At 36.6% G+C, this 20,581-nt stretch overlaps 1 protein-coding gene and 1 long non-coding RNA gene across 2 annotated transcripts in view; one reads left to right on the forward strand and one right to left on the reverse strand.

Annotated features, from left to right (window-relative positions):
* Nucleotides 1-20,581, forward strand: part of pdzd8 (PDZ domain containing 8) — a 40,418-nt gene continuing 19,837 nt past the window's right edge. Inside the window, exons 1-3 of the mRNA XM_082143994.1 lie at nt 1-2,121; nt 18,317-18,442; nt 20,475-20,577. Of these exons, the coding sequence (XP_082000120.1) occupies nt 1,235-2,121; nt 18,317-18,442; nt 20,475-20,577 (1,116 nt within the window). The 5' untranslated portion in view covers nt 1-1,234. The remainder of the gene's footprint in view (nt 2,122-18,316; nt 18,443-20,474; nt 20,578-20,581) is intronic.
* Nucleotides 9,180-18,309, reverse strand: LOC309479817. Its single transcript, XR_014199441.1, has 3 exons — nt 15,456-18,309; nt 10,875-15,325; nt 9,180-10,358 (listed from the first exon to the last, which is right to left on the reverse strand). It is a non-coding gene; the product is annotated as an uncharacterized lncRNA (long non-coding RNA).

Genomic DNA, 20,581 nt, shown 5'->3' on the forward strand with positions numbered 1-20,581 from the left:
CATCTAGCTGTAAAACTACATTCAGGACTTCAGGAGGAACACCCCAGCACTCCCCCATTCTCCATCATGAGCACCACTGTGGAAGCAGTGGAGTCATTCAGGTTCCTAGGCACCGCCATCTCTCAGGACCTGATGTGGGACAATCACATGACTCCATTGTGAAAAAGGCCCAGCAGAGGTTGTAATTCCTTCGCCTGCTGAGGAAGTTCAACCTGCCACAGGAGCTGCTGACACAGTTCTACTCAGCCATCACTCTGTCCTGTGTTCATCTATAACTGTCTGGTTTGGTTCAGCCACCAATCAGACATCAGGAGACTACAACGGACAGTCCTCACTGCTGAGAGGATTATCGGTGCCCCCATGCCCACCCTCCAGGACTCTTCCCGAGTGAGGAAAAGGGCAGGTAAAATCATCAGAGACTCCACTCACCTTGGCCACCTGAACTTTTTTTTTTAACTTTTGCCTTCCGGACTGCGCCTCAGATCAGGCACTGGAACATCTAGGGACAGGAACAGTTTCTTCCCACAGGCTAGTTCCCTCTTGAACAGTTAAATACCTTCCAAGTGCAATACCACACTTGTTTGTGCAATATCCTTGTACATTAATTTAGTCCTATTTATTCATATTATTATTCACAATACTGTCAACATTTTTTAGCTGTAAATGTTTATTCTGACTAAAACTATCTGTGTCTTTATACTTTTTTGTTTGGTTTTTATTCTTAAATGTTATTATGTGCCTTGTTGTATTTATATATGTGTGGACTGAAAGCTTCAATACCAAGGTAAATTCATTGTGTGTGCAAGCACACTTGACAATAAAGCTCTTTCTGACTCTGAAAGTTCTTTATGATATTTGCAGTCCAAAACATCTTTGCAAATAGACTATAAAATGTAAGAATGAATTATTTTTTTATTTTTTTATTACAAAAACTCATGACTAGTCAATATTCAGCGTAAAACGTTTGAGTACATGTTTCTTGTGACAATTTTATTTGTCGAGATCACATCCATTCGGTGGCTGCCCGGCAGATGCCGTCATGACGCAGGACTTCCAGCGCGTTGACGTGATGATACGTTCCACCAATCAGCCGGAGTTTCCGAGCCCAGCCAGGAAAGGAGCAGATGATATGGCAGCTTTGTGAGCGGCCAGGTGGAACTCGCTTTTGTTTAATCGGGCTGACAGCGGAACATGAGTACAGTTTAACCCGCACGCCGCAGCGGGGGATCCGAAAATGATATACCTGATATTAATTTCTGCCTTCTCCGGGGCCATCGTCACGCTCCTTCTGCAGCTCTTACTGGTGTACCGGAGGAGCCCCGAGCCTGTCGCTAGGACAGTTCAATATGTCAAAGCAGTTCCTGATCCCGCACTGAGGGATTACTTTAGCAACCAACAATGCGAATCAACGCAGCTACAACCGGATATCACATCGTCTGCCTCCAAACAACCGGAGGCCGCTTCTCCAAAGCAGCATGAGACCACCGTCCCCGGCAGCAGCCCCAAACAGCAGCCGTCTTCGCCACCGCCTTCCCTGAGCGACTTTCAGCACGCCTCCAAAGCAGAGACATGCGATTTCCTCAATTCCATATTTCTGTTTTTATTCCGCGAGCTCCGAGACACCCCCGTCGTCAGGCACTGGATCACTAAAAAGATCAAGGTAGAGTTTGAGGAGCTCCTCCAGACCAAGACCGCCGGGCGTCTGCTGGAGGGGCTCAGTCTGCGGGATATCTCCCTGGGTAACTCGGTGCCTGTTTTCAAAACAGCCAAACTCATGAAACCCGTGGCTCTCAATGAAGACAACATGCCAGAGGAGCTCAATTTCGAGGTTGACTTAGAATATAACGGCGGCTTTCATCTGGCCATTGATGTCGATTTAGTATTCGGTAAATCGGCTTATCTTTTTGTGAAGATGACCCGGGTGGCGGGCCGCCTGAAGCTGCAGTTCACCCGCATGCCTTTCACGCACTGGTCCTTCTCCTTCCTGGAGGACCCGCTCATAGACTTCGAGGTGAAGTCTCAATTTGAGGGCCGTCCTCTGCCCCAGCTCACCTCCATCATAGTCAACCAGCTCAAGAGAGTTATCAAGAAGAAGCACACTTTACCGAACTACAAAATAAGGTAATGTCTTAGTGTCTTCATGCTGTCACATGCCAAGTGCAATCTGTCCCTTGCCTTTGACATGACAGTGACGTTCATCTGTGGTCTCAGGTCCATCAGCTATGGCTGGACAGTCACAGTTAGGTGTCTTGAAGACGAATGAGTGTAGCTGATCCCAAAATTATTTCCCTGAATTCAGGTAAAAACATTTTTATGGAGAAAGACAGATATTACTATGGAGAAAGACAGATTTAGCATCTATCTATCTATCTATCTATCTATCTATCTATCTATCTATCTATCTATCTATCTATCTATCTATCTATCTATCTATCTATCTCTCTATCATCAACTTTTTTTAAAGCAGCAGCAGCAATAGTAAAATCAGTAAAGTATTCGTCATGCAATTCCTTAGCAGTCTATTTGTATTTGTTTTTTAGCATTGCTTTGGAGAGAGGTTGTGAAACTGGTAGTGTGTGTTCATGTCTTAATGGGGTTGTGAAAAGTGAACAGACAAAAGTACTGTGGAACTGCAATAAGAGACTTCTGAGGTGATTAGCAAGGTCATGTGATGACAACAGCAAGTGTGCTGAGGGTGTGTATGTTCATTTTCCCAGAGTGAAACTCGGGGGCCTCCTTGGTTGCAATTTCTCTTAGTTACTTCCTGTTTTTAGCTGACAAAAATACAAGGTCTGTGACTAAGGCGTTCAACCAAGCTGTGGATTGATTGCTTGCTGTATTCATCCACACCTCACTGCTCTCTATCACTCAACATTACTGGGCACACCTAAAACGTTTGGTTGCCAATAAACATTAAGACATCTTAGCAAGTGCGTGCATCTTAGCAGCTTTCTCTGCTGTTTTAGATTCTTTAGGTTTAACATTGTCTTTGTAAGTCGTCATGTTCACAATGTTCTGAACTTCTGATGTTGTTTTTTTGGCTCATCAGTCAAACTGCTCATCTTTATGTTGACATACTGTGTCTGTACAGTCAATATGAACATAATGTTCAAATCACAAAGTCAAACATAACACTGCACCACACTGTGATTTTATCTATTAAGTTAATTGTAGTTTCCATGAAAGGCAAAAACAGCGCATTTGAACTTTGACCTCACACAGCTGGGTTGAATTAAATCACTGTGCTCTCTGTAAATATCATACTTAAAGGGTTAGTTCACCCAAAAATGAAAATTCTGTCAGTAATTTTTCACCCTCATGTTGTTCCAACCCTGTAAGACTTTCGTTCATCTTCGGAACACAAATTAAGATATTTTTGGATGAAATCTGAGAGCTGGGTCACTCGTCCATAGGCTGCAAGGTAATTGATATCTGCCAGCCCAGAAAAGTTAGTAAAGACATTGTTAAAATAGTCCAAGTGACTACAGTGGCTCAACCTTAAGTTTATCAAGCGACGAGAATACTTTTTGTGCGCAAAAACAAACAAAAATAACAACTTTATTCAACCATCTCTTCTCTTCCATGTCATTCTCCTAAGCTGTTGACGTAGTGTGCAGAAAAAGTGTAATAGTGAGCCTATGTTCTGACGTACAACCGAGAAGCGCTGCGCTGGTACATTACGTGAACTACACAGAAAATTAATAGTTGAATAAAGTCGTTAGAACTTTTGCTAACGTTCTGTTATTCAGAAATTCCCTCTGCTATACACCATAAGGGGACGCGTGCTGCTACAGAACTAAAAGAGTTTTAGTCATCACAACGCACAACCGGCATCAAACTCTAACTCTTAACATTACCCAAAGGGAAAGAGCTTCTCAGTGATGAGACATTAAATGACACACTCATTTTCTCAGTATTGCCGTCTTCCCAAAAGTGGGAATCACTTCTTTTGGTGGTTGAGATGGCGGATATTTTTCCTCTTTAATTCATGCACTAGTCATGTTTTACTGCTTCAGAGTTCAACGTTTGCTTTAGGGCTGAGACGAGAAGTACTTACTGTTTAATTTGTCACGTGGGAGGTGACGTTAAGAAGCTGACAATATTCTCTTTTAAACAAGTGTGTGAGTGGGAACTTTGTTTAAAAAGCAGACAGCATGGCCCAGGGACAAAACAAGGGGGCAGGCCACAATCCGTTTCAGTCATCTCTGTGTGGGATGGAAGTGTCACAGATGGAGGAGGTGTTCAGAGCAGGACAAGTGTGTGTGTGTGTGTGTGGACCAAACTGCTGAAGACTTGGATTTACGTAGCGTGGTTAAAATGCTTTTAATATACTTTGGCAATAGATGTGGGATGAAAAATCAATAGATTTGCTGTCTGTATTTTAGATAACTGTTTTATGCATCACCAGAATGAAGAAAGAGTTTGTGTAGTAGATTATGGAAGTGCTGTTGGTAAAATAGTTTTTTGTGGAATACAGCACATATAATATCAAATTTTTTAGATAGTGTTTTTATTTTTTATTTTTATGTTTTTGAACAAAGTCTATTATGATTTAATTATTATTGTGAAATATTACAGTTTAAAATAACTATTTTCTATTTTAATATATTTGCAGCATCATTACTCCAGTGTTACATGATCCTTTAGAAATAATTATAATATGCTGCTTTGGTGCTCAAGAAACATTTCTTGTTCAACATTATTATCAATGTTGAAAACAGTTTAAATTAATCGTTTCTGGGGATTAACTGATTAATAGTTTTTATGGGGAAAGTTTTTTTTTCAGGATTTCTTGATAAATCAAAAGTAATATTTTGTAACATAAATTTCTTTATTGTCACTTATTTAATGCACTCTTGCTAAATAAAAGTACTAATTTCTAACTAAATCTTACTGAATAATACTGACCCCAAACATGTATCGTGTGTGTGTATAAATATATAAATATTCTTAATTTTTTTACTTTTTCACTTGGGAAAATGGGATTCAAATTATTGATGACTCATCCTGCAGTCTTTATTTTTTCCAATAAATGTGAACATTTTAAACATTTTCTATTAAATAACTAAAATGCAAAGCATGCTCACTAGTCTTTTGGAACTCGTACATTTGACAGAAATGCTGCATTTACATTGATTCATTGCAATATAAAGGGCATTTTCATGCAGGGAAATGCTCTAATTTCCTCAGCAAACGCCTTCTGTTATTGTGTAGAGGACGGCTTGATTACGCTGATCCAGCTCCTTTGTCCGAATGTAGATCTTAACAGTCCTCAAAGGCAGTTTTAAAATGAAATTGTCATCTTAATCTGCAGAAGTGCCATGAAAAGTCTGTATATTGGGAGATTGGCAAATACAATGTGTATAAAGAATTGAATTGGCTTGCTGTTGCTGAGTAATACTTGAAGTAATAGTCTAAACTAACTATATACATTTTTATAATTAGCTATTTAATGCACAAGAATCCTGTATTTTGTACCCGTGGGGGTATTTATAAAACCCAAAACAGTATGATGTCATCTCTGGTGCATCCTGGATGGGCTCCATGTCACAGATGGCCAAAACTTGAGACTTCAGAAATGTGCATTTGTTGTTTATGTGCATACTTGTTGTTCAAGTGTGTGTGAAGGAATGACTGTTTATCAAAATGTTGAGATGTAATTGTTAGGGTATTTTGTTATTACAAATGAATTATGAACTATGCTCTCAGATGTTGTAGATGTTTGATATATGGTGCACATTGTGTGTGTGTGTGTGCATAAGAATGTATTTTTGCGAACTCCAAGTATTGACCCGGACTGGTCTCCGGTTACCTCAGTTGATGTCATGTCTGGTGTGTTTGCGTGTCCAGCTGTTATTGATAGGTGTTTAATGACACCTTCTGTTCTCAAAGATGAAGTGACTGACTCTATCTTGGTATGTTTGGGCCAATTGGGGGGTAATCTGTACAAAAGAGTTACTGATAGGCCCCTATCAGCTGCATGCCCTTGAGCAAGGCTCGGGACAAATTTTCCTGACTGTGCTTATTTAATGGTCCAGTTCCTCAGAGGCACTAGAGAAACACATTCTCATTAGAGATAGATGGCGTTCAATCCATTCATCCATCCGTGTGACACTGATGGAGTTTGGCTTTTTAAATGCCCTTTGCCAGAGAAACTGTCAACTGCTGCACTCACAGCTTCAACTGTCAACTTACAGCTTCTTCCTGTGGAGCACATTCAGCGCAAACAGGAATTGATATCTCTGTCTCATGATTAACTAGTAACCTATATTCAAAGTCAGATGCCATTTTTATGTTCGCCATCTCCAGATCTGATTGGCTGGCTTTACTTCCAGGACAAATAGTTTTTGTGACTTATGGGTGTTTAATGAAGGTGCAGAGACAATGTTGATATCGTAGCACATTTTACTCATTTTGTAAGATGAGCTAGAAAAAAAGTACAATTCAAGAATCTGTTATAGGGTTATGTGTGTGTATATATACAAACATTTTTGAATATTTTTTTAATCTTTAAAACACCTGAAGCTGATATGGCAATTCAATACAACACCAACAACAACAACATTTTGGCATCAATTTTATTTTACAGATTTTGTTTGAGGCACCCAGTAGTAGCATGTTAAGTAGATATCCACAAGAAAAGCGATACATTCTGCTCCGTTTTCTGAGTTTTGTCTGTGAAATTACCACAACTTACTCTATAATGTGGTTTAATCTTTTTCAAATGGGCATGTACAATATTGGTAATTGGCCAAATATTTGAGATTATATATTATTTATATATATGAACTATCTCTTTAAGGACAAGGCATGTTTACTATTAGGCTACTGTCGCTTTAAGACCTGCACTTGACGCGTCTAATATACACGCTTTTGACAAGCAGATTTTCTCTAAATTTTCTCTGTTTGCTTTCACTTTAGACATAACCAACTTTGTTTATGTAAACCATGTGTGTATTTGACAGTATTAGCGCAATAAAACTTGAAAGATAACAGTAACCAGGCGCTGTTAAACAGGCTTTTTAGTGCTTGTGCGCTTCGGGTGTATGAAGTATTCTTACGTTAGAACAGCGCATATTATAAAGCACATGCAAATAATGAACTTTTGTGAACTACAGTGTCCCGTTCCTCTGCGTTAACATTTGATGTGAATACGTCGCGTTGTACAGTATGTTGAGACGGAGGCACTAGAACTGATAGTTCTGACAGGAAAACATAAGAATGCACGTTACTACTAGCCTGGCTCCGTTACTATGATATTTCTTCAAAAGCAGATTGTGAAGAAATTGTAATCGTCCACGATCAAAAACCGTGATATCGCACACCCCTACTTTGTTCTATTGTAGTTTTTTACTGCTTGTAATTATTTTCTTTGTTCCTGTTTTATCACTGAGTGTTTACTTGTCTTCAGTGAGCTTGAGGTTTTTTGTTTATTTAGTTTTTTACTTATGTTAGCTAGGCTAATTTTAGTTTATGTGATTTAGAAATTTTGATAAGACACATTTTTTTTTTTTACTTAAAGCAGAAATAACTAGATCGTGATATATACAGTATCGTAATCGTGAAATAAAATGATTCATATCGTGATATAAGATTTCGGTCATATCACCCACCCCTAGTACAACCGATGCATGCTCAACGGCTACAGAATACCCATAATGCACTGAGAATCGTGCGCCAAATCTGACCCGCTGGTCAATGTGGCTACAGCGTAATCTCATACGGGTATAAATTCCTTTTTAATTGATTATTAAATTGTTTAATTAAGGTTTATGCATAGTTTCCATGACAAAGTTCAAGATCAATCTTTTCATCTTACTACTAGCTGCCTATTTGCTTAGTTTCAATTAATTATTAAACAGCAACCACAAACTATACAAAAGCAGTAGGCCTACTGGCACAGTCAGTGTCCGAATTCGCTCACTCGTTTTCATTCACTCCCTCAAGTGAACTTTTAGTGGACAAATGTAGGGAGTAGGGAATAGTGAATTGGGGTACAGGGGTGATTTCGGACACAGTCCTGAGCCCTAGTTTCCTCATGTGTGTAGTGTGTGGTTATGTTTAATGTTCTTAGTATTTTAGTTCTATTACTATTTTGCTGCGAGTATATATCCTATCTCATCTTTTTTTTGCAACCCAAGTGTGACAATCTCTCAGTGACTCAGTTCTACATTCGTCATCTGACTTTGCAATGCGCATTGCGGCCGTCGCAGATCATCAGCTGTGATTGACTTGACCATGACGGATACTTGTACCTCATTCTCTCTCTTCTTTCCTGCTAACCATGTATCTAAAGCCCACTTATATAAGTGCTCTCCAGAAAACATCTGTTGTGCTTCCGTGTGTAGTACACATCCGTTATTTTACATCCCCCTCTCACGATATGCATCTCTCTCTCGTTTTTCTCTCTGTAGACTTAGAGTAAGCCTCAGCTGTGAATTTAAAATAACAGTAACCTGTCCCAAGCCAGATGGCACCGTGACGTCTTAATGCACCTCTTCGATCATTCTATCCATGTTTCATCTGACCACTGAGTGATTAGACCTCATATCTCAAAGTGTAAACTTGGAGGCAAAGAGCTTCAGTGTACATTGGCAAATTCAGTCAGGCCAAAGTTCAGCTGAAAAGAAATCCCTTTATCATTTTTGTAATCACTTTTATTTGATTACATCGCAAACCCCTGGGAAAGCACAAACATTACCAAGCACATTTTCCAGTCATGTTAATGCAAGCAGCTGCTGTTTTGACCTCTTTACTAAGGGATGAAAATTATCTGTTCTACATAAATCAGGGTTGCACGATATTAAAATTCTGGCTTATGCAGATAACCTGATAATTCTTTTAAAATTAATGACTGATAATAAAAAAATGGCCTATATTTAAGCTCTATACTATTTTGTCTACCTACATAAAAAATAAACTAAAAAGTAAAATCAGTCATTTTAAATGCTGGAAGTGAATTTAGGCATCACAGCATTATTTAAAGAGTATGAAAAGAAATATACATTTTGAGATTCATGAAAGATTATTATTTGATAGTGTTATTACATTATTAATGATTATAAAGAAGTAACTATCTAAAGGTAAAAATAAATTAAAAACATTAATACTGGTCAAAAAAACTTAATATGGTACAGATATTGTGCATTGATAATGTAATGTAAATTTACATGTAATGAGATTTTATGACAGTTTTTTATGGTTCTCAATTGCCCGTTCTTTATAACAATTATATCAAATGAAATGCTCATCATACTTTTCCTCTGCAGTGCTTACATGTTTACATGTGCAGTGTGAAATGGGCACAATAATTTTTTTTTTGCAGTCAGTTTGCAGAACACACACGATAAGCTCCTGGCACTCTCTCTCTCCCGACTGGCAAAGTCATACATTTCTTCCTGCTGCATATAAAAGCAAAGCTGATTTGGTTTGTCCTCTGTGACCTGGCTGTGGTGTATATGAGGTATTTAGAGAGGTGCTGGCGATATGAGTGGGTTTTAATCCGGTCAACAACACATTCTCAGTAAAAGACACAGCAGGTGTTTGTGTGGCTTACATAAACTTTTATTACACGCATATCTCACCATAAAACTATCATACATACATCATACATTTTATTCCACTGATAACTGTTAGATGCTGATTAATATATGTATGTGGACTAAAAAACCTAATTGGTTGACACTAAGGCTACTTTAATGGTCTATCCAAAAATGAATGGAAAATTAATCATCTATTTATGCATTATTTATAATTATGCAGTATTTGTGCATTGTAAAAATATTGAAGATAGTCATATGCTTATATACTATACTAATGGAAGAGTTTGAGGTGTGCGTGTGGGAATCTGCGTGCGCCTGTTTTATATGTGCGTGTGAGTTTGTATTTTGTCTCATTGCAAACCAACAAATTTCCTGTGGTTTCTGAAAGATTTTGCAGATATTGCAGAAATCAGAAATCTGTTGATTGTCTTAACCCTTAAACAGGCAAGAGTGGAAAATGATAAGCAAAAAATAATTTCATGTCATTTTTTTATATCATCTGGACTTAAGTAAAACATATCCAAAATAATTTTTGAAATATTTGATATATTTTGGATTTTATGAGTTGTGACTCCCAGTTCACGTTGCCTGATTGGGCTATAAAAGGACCAAGTCATTAATCTGTTAACTGTTACTGGCCCACTTACCACTGCATGTTTAAAACAATTATATCCTTTACTTCATCTGATCTAATGATTGACAAATTATATATCATTCGAAAGATAACACAGAGTTTATAACTCAAGATTCAGCCTGTGAAAACTGTTTTGAAATCGGACCTTGCGTTACCATAAAAATGGTACTTTAACCCCTTAACTCTCACCCCCCTTTTTGAGAATGGACATTAAAATGTACTATTCAATGCTTTTGGGTATAGACCTAAGTTTGGTCTTGTTTTAAAGAAAACACTCAGCAGATTATTGCTGAAGTGAAAGCACTTCAAAAAAAAATGAAAGTATGAAAAAGTTATGGAAGTTTAAATTTACAGTAAATCAAATATACTGTACTTAATATTCTTTTATATAAAATATATATTTTACAAAATATTTTTTACTCTAAAATTAATATAAAATCAAAGCCATATATCTAACCAAAATATATTATATTTTAGAGGATTATAAATATATATTATAGTATATATATATATATATATATATATATATATAAAATACGTTTTAGAGGATAATATTATTTTATCATTTTTTTATTGACAAATACTAGATTATATGTTTTATGAACTTTTAGCATGAAAACCAAAGTTTTTTTTCGCCAGAACTCCTGTTATGATGTCGATTTTTTGAGGTGCACTCTTGTCATAAATTCATCTATTACTGTTCCTACATAATTTGTAACAAAAACAGTGCTAAAATATCTATTTAGGAGTCTTAGACCTTTCCAACGATATATAGTTGGTCATGATTAGATTAGGATTTAATTGTAATATAGTGAATTAAAAATTCAAAATACAAAGATGGTCAAATTTAGGGTTAATCCCTTTTTTATACCCTAAACAGGCAACGTGACTCAGGAGTCACATATATTTCAAAACGTGCTAAATAACAACATGAACAACATATTAATTAATTTTCTTCTTCAGCACCTTAAGACAATGTTCACAATTAATGTTAGCAGTATTATTATTATTTTTCCAGAAGAAAAGTAAGTTTAATATATATATATATATATATATATATTTACTTTCCTCAAAATCTGAATGTCCTGCACCACCGGTAGCCATGTTGGATTTAGGTCAGGCTGACTGATTTATCACAAAAAACTTGAAGCAAATCATGTGACCAGCATACTCAAGACAGACCATGTAAAAACTATGTACCTCGTGGTTCACATTGCCTGTTTTAGGGTTAAAATGAGAAGTTTAAAATGAGAAGTTTTTTAAACTGCTTACACTTAACGCCTTTGGAGTGCAGAGGAAGATAGATGGTGATAAGCAGGACAAGGCCTTCACAGTCAATAGTCGTTTGCTGGCTTTTTTCCCTCTGAGGTGATTACAGCAAGTATTCTTGCAGTGCTGCTGGAAGCCCTTTAACGTACTTTAAACAGCGAAGCATTTCACCGTACAGGTTAAGTGTTCTTCGTTTTAGTTCATGGCTTCTGTATTCTGTAGTGAAAAGTACATAGTAGGGCTGCACAATTAATCGAATTTGTAATCGCGATTAAAATTACGGATGCCACAATTATGTAATCGTTTAAAGGCGCAATTACAACAAAAAAAAGTTCACTTACATTATTCTGTGTGCTTAAGATGTGTTTTTGTTTGTCTTTCTATAGCTTATTTTAAAGGTGCAGTGTGTAATTTTTAGCGGCATCTAGTGGTGAGTTTGCCAATTGCAACCAACAGAAGTTACGGTGGCTGACAGGAAGTGATGTCGTCGTCTGAGACAGCAGAGAGTAGCCAGTTAATCAATGAGGTTTCTTAAGGATAAAAAAAAAAAATTCGGTTTACTTAATTATTCAGTAAAACGATGTTATTGCGAATATAATTGTTACTTGTTGTTCATTGTGTCAGTGTTTTATTCGCTGACTTTAGCTAGCTTCTTTGCATGAAGAACAACATAGTGACGAAACACGTTTGTCCATTTAGGGCCACTGTAGAAACATGTCGATGTAAGCGGACCCGCTTCAATGTAAATTATGATAATCGTAGTTAATAATCGCAATTACAATTTCAAGGGAATAATCGACAATTATGATTTTTGTCATAATCATGCAGCCCTAGTACATAGGATGCTATTGTAAAGATGTCACATTGATAAAAGTTTCCTCATTTACTCACCCTCGTGTTGTTCCAGACCTGTATGTTTTTCTTCGCTTGATGAACCTATACACTATATACTCAGCAAAAAAAAGAAACGTTCTCCCACTTTCAACTAGGGCTGGGTATTGAGTTTGATACTTTTTAGGCACTGACCAAATTGCCTTGATACCATCGAGTATCAAAACAAGTCTTGTCGTTCGGTACCAAATTTCGGTACTTGAGGGGTTAATCTTGTCAACTTCAGTGAAACAATAAGCATGCAGCCTGTATGATGTTCCCAAATCAAGTGCTGGTGATTGGCTGTGGCAAAGCATCAAGGAAAAACACTAGTTTACACCGGCTTGATGGTAACAATGTCGGGCAGGAACATGCGTCTTTTATTCATCGGCGTAATTTGAAACATGCAAGTAGTAGCTTAAGGTTAACCACTTTACATGGCTGCTCGCTCTTATATTAATGCTTACCTAGATAAATATGCGCTATTATTAGGCACATATCCTAGTGTTCGTGCGGAGTGTGGAAGCTAAATTAGTACAGCGACATGTTTAATTTAATGTGCATTTCTCTATATACAGTAGGCGCATCCACTGTACTACAAAGATGAGAGTCAGCATTGTCAACTTCATATTTGCCGCCAACATCGACTCAGAAAGCACTAGTAAATTATTAAAATGTTTAGACTATTTCCGTTTTTATTTCCGACACATTAATCATTACTTTTGCCGGTGTGATGCAGCAAGCTTTATGCATATATTTTCTGTATATTTTCAAAGGCTCATTATTATTGTTTAGGATTTCTCTGTAATGTAGAAATATGTTAGCAATGTTATATATTGTATTCTTTCTCAGCCCTGAAACTCGTACCATTTTTGTTCTACTAGTCGACAAGAAAAATCTTACGTCAGGAGCAGCCCTAGATTTGACAAAATTATCTTTAAAATACAGTATCCTGAAAAAGGATGTTTCTTTTTTTGCAGAGTATATTTTAAAGAATGTTTAAGCTGCTCTTTTCCATACAAGTTTAAAGTACAAAAATGACTAAAATAGAAATAAAAAATGACTAAAGCACATAAAAAAACAGTAGGCTACTAAATCTAAAATGAAAACTGAAAATATAATTGTAAACGCAAATTCAGAATATTAATAAATACATAATAGTATAAAAAGAAAATACTACAGTAACATTTGATAGGCTGTGTCAAGATGTATCACCCCAAGATTGACATGAATTTTGCCAAAACATCACTGGTTGTTAAATCTCTCAAAACTGATTGTGGTGGACTAAATCTGAACATGCAAAAGTGTGAATGAGATTTCAGAATAAATGATGACAGACTTTTCATTTTGGGTTGCATTACACTTGGTGTCTTTTTTGACCCAAAAAAAAAGTATATATTTTGAGTAATTTCCCCATTTTGCATTTCCTTTAGCTAACAACACCAGGAACCATACAGTGACTGCTTTACTCGTTGACTAGAACAGTAGATTGACAAAGTAAATAGAAAAGACAGCTAGTCTAGCAACATGCTAGTGTAAGTCAAGTAAACCTGTGTCAGTCTTTGCCTAACTCATGCAGAAATGATATATTGTTTATCAGGTAATTGCTGTTGTTAATATTGTATGTGTGTGCATGTAATTGCTTACAGTTGGCTTAGACGTCCAGGTCCAGACTTTATTGCGCGTGTGTGTGTGTGTGTGTGTGTGTGTGTGTGTGTGTGTGTGTGTGTGTGTGTGTGTGAGGTGAAGTGAGTGTTGTATTTTTAATGCTGCAGGCTGGCTGTGTTCCTGTAACAGTGTTGGTGGTAAGTGATAGGGCTGCGCTTTGTGCCCTGTGTGTGCTCTGAAACAAACTGAAGTCATGTACTGCAATTAAGCAGCTGGGAAATGGAGAGGGTGCATGGGGCGCTATGAGAGTGCTACCATACCAGGATGTTGTTCTTAGAATTTTGCATCATGAGGTATTTGAACAGGAAGTAGAATTACTGAACTGTCCGTTTGAGTCATACAACAATTTGGACCACGTTTACACCAGTTTTATATAATTTTTTTTTAAAGTATGTCTGTTTAGCATTATTTTGTATTACTTTAATTTAAACTTTATTTTAGTAAAATAAAATACTTTAAGTTACAGATATAAATCTTTAAAGCAGCAGGGTTAGACTTGTCACAGAATTGCCATTTAGGTAGTTTTAGGCAGTGTTGGGGAAAGTTACTTTGAAAAGTAATGCATTACAATATAGCGTTACTCCCATAAAAAGTAACTAATTGCGTTACTTAGTTAATTTTTTTTTTAGAAAAGTTACGTTACTTTTGCGTTACTTTTTTTCCACCTGGGCTGGGCTTGTTTTTTTATAACAAAAAAGTTATATTTTTGGGCAAATGTAAGGACCCTTTCACACCAAAAGTGAAATAATAACTCTCAGGCTGAAGGAAATGCAGATTTACTCCTGTACAGTAGAGGCCGCCGTTCAAGCAAACCTTTCAGCTGTGCTGATATTTTGGATAACAGAAGAATAGGATGCAGGAAAAAAAGTTTAACAATTACTTTACCAATAAATGAAATGCATGCTAGTGTCTTCCATAGAGGCTGCTTCATATGTTGTTGTGCCGTAATGCAAGTCATGATTCTTGCGAGATTTGTCGGGGCGCCACCTCTCAAACTTGCATTGCTGGTTTGCCTGCTCACATTTAGTCTAGAACTACAATAACCATCATGTTTACACACGCCTCTGCACTTAGATTTGTCTCAACACGAGGACAAGAGAGCTGTCAGTCAATAAATGGGAAAACTTTACTAGTTACCTGAAAAAGTAATCTGTTTACGTAACTCAAGTTACTTGTAATGAGTCACCCCCAACACTGGTTTTAGGTATTTCAACAGGGAAATCCAATAGGTACTAATACATCTCAGGCTTTGAGTTAGATGAAGACTTAGGAAACATTCTCAAAATGTAGTCTTTAAAATCCTCTCTCATTAGCCGTTTCTTAAAATTAGTTCTTAAGCGACCTTTTTGCGTCCTTTTGTCATCAACCGTCGAAGTTTAATACCAATTCTCAAGAACGCAAGTACAGAGGATGCATGAAAGTAGCATGATGTGTTCTTGATATCGAGGATGCATCAAATGCAGATTTGAGACAATCGAACCGTTAGAAATCACAGAAGACGCTTCGGGCGTTCGACGTACGGAAGCCTGTTAGCTTTAAACCTCTCATTCTCACTTAAGACATTCCATCCAGTTGCAAACTCACGAATCCGTGACCGCTTGTGGAAGTAAATGTTTATTACTTTTGTTTTGCCTTATTTTGATAAAGTGATGAAGACCTGGAGAAAGCCTGCAGTATTTTTATTGCCATATTAAAAAGAATCTTAACATTGATAAAAATAAGTAATTAAACATACTAATGTTCACAAATACTCATGGTGAATTAAAATTATATAAATTACTATGAAAATAATATGTAGCCTATAGTAATATGAAATAATTGTTTTAATAGGTTGTGACATTTATTTGTGATGTTATGTTGTATTTATTGTGCATTGGACTCTACTTATAATATGTTGGCACGGTCAGTTGAGCAACAAGATTGCAGCACATCTCAATTCTCCCAAGACGCGTTCTGTGTCCTTGCGTCCTTCCGAACTTATTCTTTCAAGGTCGCCTGGCAAGACCAGTCTCCACGAGAACGCAAGTCCATTATTTGCTTTCTTGGAATTGAGAAACAGCCATTGTCTTGCAGGCATTTATCCAATGATGTCATTTTCTCTCTTACGTTCTCTCTCAAGCTGGAATGGTTCAAACTGTACTCAGAGATCTCTATTTAATGTTTTCTTTATTCCCTGTTGTACAGATGGCTAGGAGAGAGAAGACTGATGAGAAGTATGGCATGAAGAGACAGAATTTAAAAGAAACTGAGCAACGCAAACACAAAAACGTTGCCTCTGTCCATGCTGTTATTTTTAGCATGAAAGATATCACTAGTACTATTGATCAGATCTATTAAATACTGAGACATGCATGTATACAGGCTTTGTTTTCAGGGCGGATGGTGTTTTTGATCGTGACTTTTATCCACAAAGCATTATATCCATGTGACTGCACTTGGTCATGCCTTAATCTCAGGATTTTGGCTGTGAAAGCCTTATCAGCATTTACATTAGAGAAGTTAATGAAATTGTCTATTCGTGCGGTTTAGAGGAGCGGTTCATTTCACTTTCACCTCCTGTTTTCAGGGACATAACTTCTTCATAACAACATCTTCAAATTTTTAGATATCAGCGGTTTGTGTTTGTTTATAATATAAACGTTAAAGTCGGCATGAAATGGAAGATGCGATAGTCTTTTCTTCCATATTGTAATATATATCAAAGTAAAACGGCTTCTCGAACAACCCAAAATGTAGGACGGGACTTGATTTTGTCATTGGGAATTGATCGAATCATTTGAATTATTGTGGTTTGCTATTGTTGTGATCTCATGTGAGTGATAGGTTGTCCCGCCCTCACGCCAGTAAAAATGTCATCAGAGGAGAGGAGATGTGGGACGGGAAGTTATTTTGATTAAAGGCTATGAGGGCATTTTAATAATAATCAAAAATGTTGTGCACAGATAAATTATTTATAACAAACACTGCAATAGTCCATAAAAAAACATGGTGACTTTAATACAATGTCATTACATCCTTTACAATAATTGATTTATTTGTAATATGTTGTACCTCACAAGGGCAAAGCGGAGTGCTTTGTCTATGGAGAGAGAAAGCCACTTCCTGTTTTAGGAACACTAATCTCTCTCCGGTTATTATTAGCACTAAAGAGTCTTGAAATAGCAGAGCCGCTCTCCTCAGGGGAATGCTAGAAAACTGCATGAGGGATCACTCTGTTTTTAAAGTTACCCTATATTCAATCTGGTTTCACTGTCAATTTTGGTCGAACACATGATGGACCTTTTTTTCAGAGTTTTCATTGTGAAACAAATACTTACTCATTGTTTATTTGTGTATAAAATTATGCAAAAGTGTTTAAAACCTCCAGCAATGAGTGGTCTTTAAGAAAGAACACTCTCCCATTACTAAAAAAATTCAGTTCAATACTTGTTTTTCTAAATTAATATGTGGGAAACTATAAAAAATCTTAATCCCTGCTTGAGTGAGTAGATAATTTAAGAGGAGGAAGCTCCAGATGTTTTTATTGTTTCTTCTCCCTGTTGATTTTCTGATCCTTTTCGCTTCATTTCACCTTTTTTTGGGTGGGATAAAAGTAATCACAAAGTAATTTATTAAGAATATTTTGTCAATTGTGGTGTGAAGGGATTCCATGAATATGGCACAATTTATTATTTTTAAATTTTTTTCCTGAGGTGGTTAACCTTCAGAAAATGTCAACCTCTGTTTTTGTTCATTTAATATGATAATCAGATTATCATGCTAGGTTAATGTTATGTTGGATAACATTGTACTAGTTTTCACAACAAAAAACATAGGATTTGTGCCTCTAATGCTTTATAAAAACATTGGACGCTAATGAATTAATTCCCCGGTAATGAGTAGTAGCTGTGACGAGACCTCGAGCAAAGGCATAAGGGTTCATTTCACCTTGATGTAGTCTGACAATTAACATCATAGTTTTTACTTTTAGTTTTGCTTGAATGCCTACCTATCTGATGATTTGCATAATTTGAAATGACCTAAAAATCCTTGCAGCTGTATTTAACTGAACCTGTTCTTCTGCTCTTTACACACGGCCTGTTCTGAGCCCCTGAAGTGTTCTCTGTGGAAGGACAAAAGAAACAGAGCTGAAATGCTTGTTTTCCCTGTAAGGGCTGGGTGAATGGGTTACACACACCCAAAATGACCGTTGACTTAGCAAATGTTTCCTGTTGACCTCACTATTCAAGTCATGACTTACTATTAATGAACATACAGTAATATGTGAAAAGCATTATTTATGCAAAGGCTGATTGTTGATTGTCTAATGATTTTGTCTGTTTTTGATTGACAGGTACAAGCCCTTTTTTCCTTTCCAAGTGCAGCCACCGTTGGCGTCATCATGTGACCTGGACATCTCCATCCGAGACACACTATTGGTGGAGGGGCGTCTACGTGTCACTCTTGTTGAATGTAGCAGGTAGGGCAGAGACCTGTTGCTGTGCTTCATTCACCTTTTAATATTTTTTTTTCTTTTTTTTCCTTTTTAAAAACAAAATAAAACATGAGGTGTTAGGACGCACACTTTACTAGGTAAAAATAGGGATGTGTTATTAAAATTCTGGCCAGTGCAAGCAGATAATTATTTTCATGTTGTGGCCGATATTCAAAGTCATATTGAATTTGAATTTGATATCACACATTGTAGTGTTTAAATATTACAAATAAACCCTAAAAAATAAAGTCAATGCTACAAGTGAATTTAGGCGTCACAACATTGTAATGTACGGAATGAAAAGTACTTTGTCATCACAGGCATATTAATTTAAGTTTGTTCTGTTACGCCTGTTACTTTGTTCTTCCTATCAGAAGTAGTGTGAGCACTTGAAGTACGTCAGAAATAGAATGGGGCATCAGTTTACAGTCGGGAATTTGTTGTTGCATCGCACCGCATCGAGTATAGACAGTATAATGGGTTCTATTTGTTTTTGTGGCGCCACTCGCGTTTGGTGTAGACGGTTCTAGCTTCTATTCTGTTGCTGTGTGCTTATACATTTGCCTTTGTTTTCTTTAGTTCTTTTTACTCATGCACATTTGTTCAAATTGGTGGTACATATAAAACTTCATATAGTACAATGACATTTATATAAAGAATATGAAAATATAGGTGTCTGTTAAGGGTAGTATATACTACTGTTTCTGTTTTCTTATTCTTTTGGGACACAAAACTCATAGACAGCCATAACATTCTAAGCCAATGAACTTTGAAATGGCCCGTTTGCAAGCTGCTGTGTTTGAGAACACACACACACACACACACGCACGCACGCACGCACGCACGCACGCACGCACACACACACACACACACACACAGTGAACATTCTTCTTACCATTGTGTGTCTTATTTTTTTTTTTTGTCAGACTAGTAACAGACCACAATAGTGTAATAGCCTTTCATCAATAATGCAGAGCCTCTAACAATTACAAACCCAACTCAGCCCTGATGAATGGACACACACACACACACAGTTACACAATTTATAGTCTGTACACTGGATCTTTGCATGTTGCATTAAGTTTAAGAGTTTGGTAAACTTGCTGTTAAATAGCCATCCAGTGTGTGTTTGCACTGGTCAGTGTATGTCTCAACTGTGCTGAGGCCTTTCCACCATCAGAGGGCAACAGTGGACTATTTTGATCAGTGACATCCTGCTCCTGTTCCTGGAGAGCCAACATCCATCCAAGAGCAGGATTGGCACCTCTGCTTTAGAGTTACAAATGTGATGAAATCAATTGATTTGCATTTATTTGATCAAAAATAATACAGTAATAACAGTAAACATTTTTTACAATTTAAAATAACTTTTCCATATTAATGTCATAAATGTAATTTTATTACTGTGATGGCAAAACTGGATTCTCAGCATCAATACTGTAGTCTTCAGTGTCACATGATCCTTCAGAAATCATTCTAATATACTGATTTACTGCTCAAGATTAATTTCTTCTTATTTTTTATCAATGTTGAATCTGTGAAACTGATGTATTTTTTTTAGGATTCTTTCTTTTTTTTTATCGTTTGTAACATAATTATCTTTACTGTCTTTTTAAAAATTAAATTACTTCATAATGCTTGGCTGATTACTATTAATAAAATTAATAATTAAAAATTAAATCTTACTGGCTACAAACTTTTGAATGATAGTGAGTATATAATAGTCATTTTATAGCCATTAATGCTTAGTGCTTGTAATGAAAATGTTAGTTAGCCATGTTAGCCAGCAGATGGCAGTAGTAGCTTTATAAATTATTTTATGAACTGAATGACTTTTGTTCAGGTTTCAGAGCGAAATTTAGCCTATTCATTTCTTTTGATCACATTATTAAAACACAATTTCCTTTTTAATTTCTCTGTCCTAACACCTATTCAGTTATTGTATATATTAATGTTGTGAAACATAGTGGTATTGTTAAATAACTGAAAGTGACTTTTCTCTGTGTTGTCTCTATAGGTTGTTCATCCTTGGCTCATATGAAAGGGAGACATATGTTCACTGCACCTTAGAGCTCAGCTCTGACGAGTGGCGGGAAAAGACTCGCAGCTCCATCAAAGAGGTAC

Source organism: Leuciscus leuciscus (assembly GCF_965113295.1).
Source record: "Leuciscus leuciscus genome assembly, chromosome: 17".
NCBI lineage: Eukaryota > Metazoa > Chordata > Actinopteri > Cypriniformes > Leuciscidae > Leuciscus > Leuciscus leuciscus.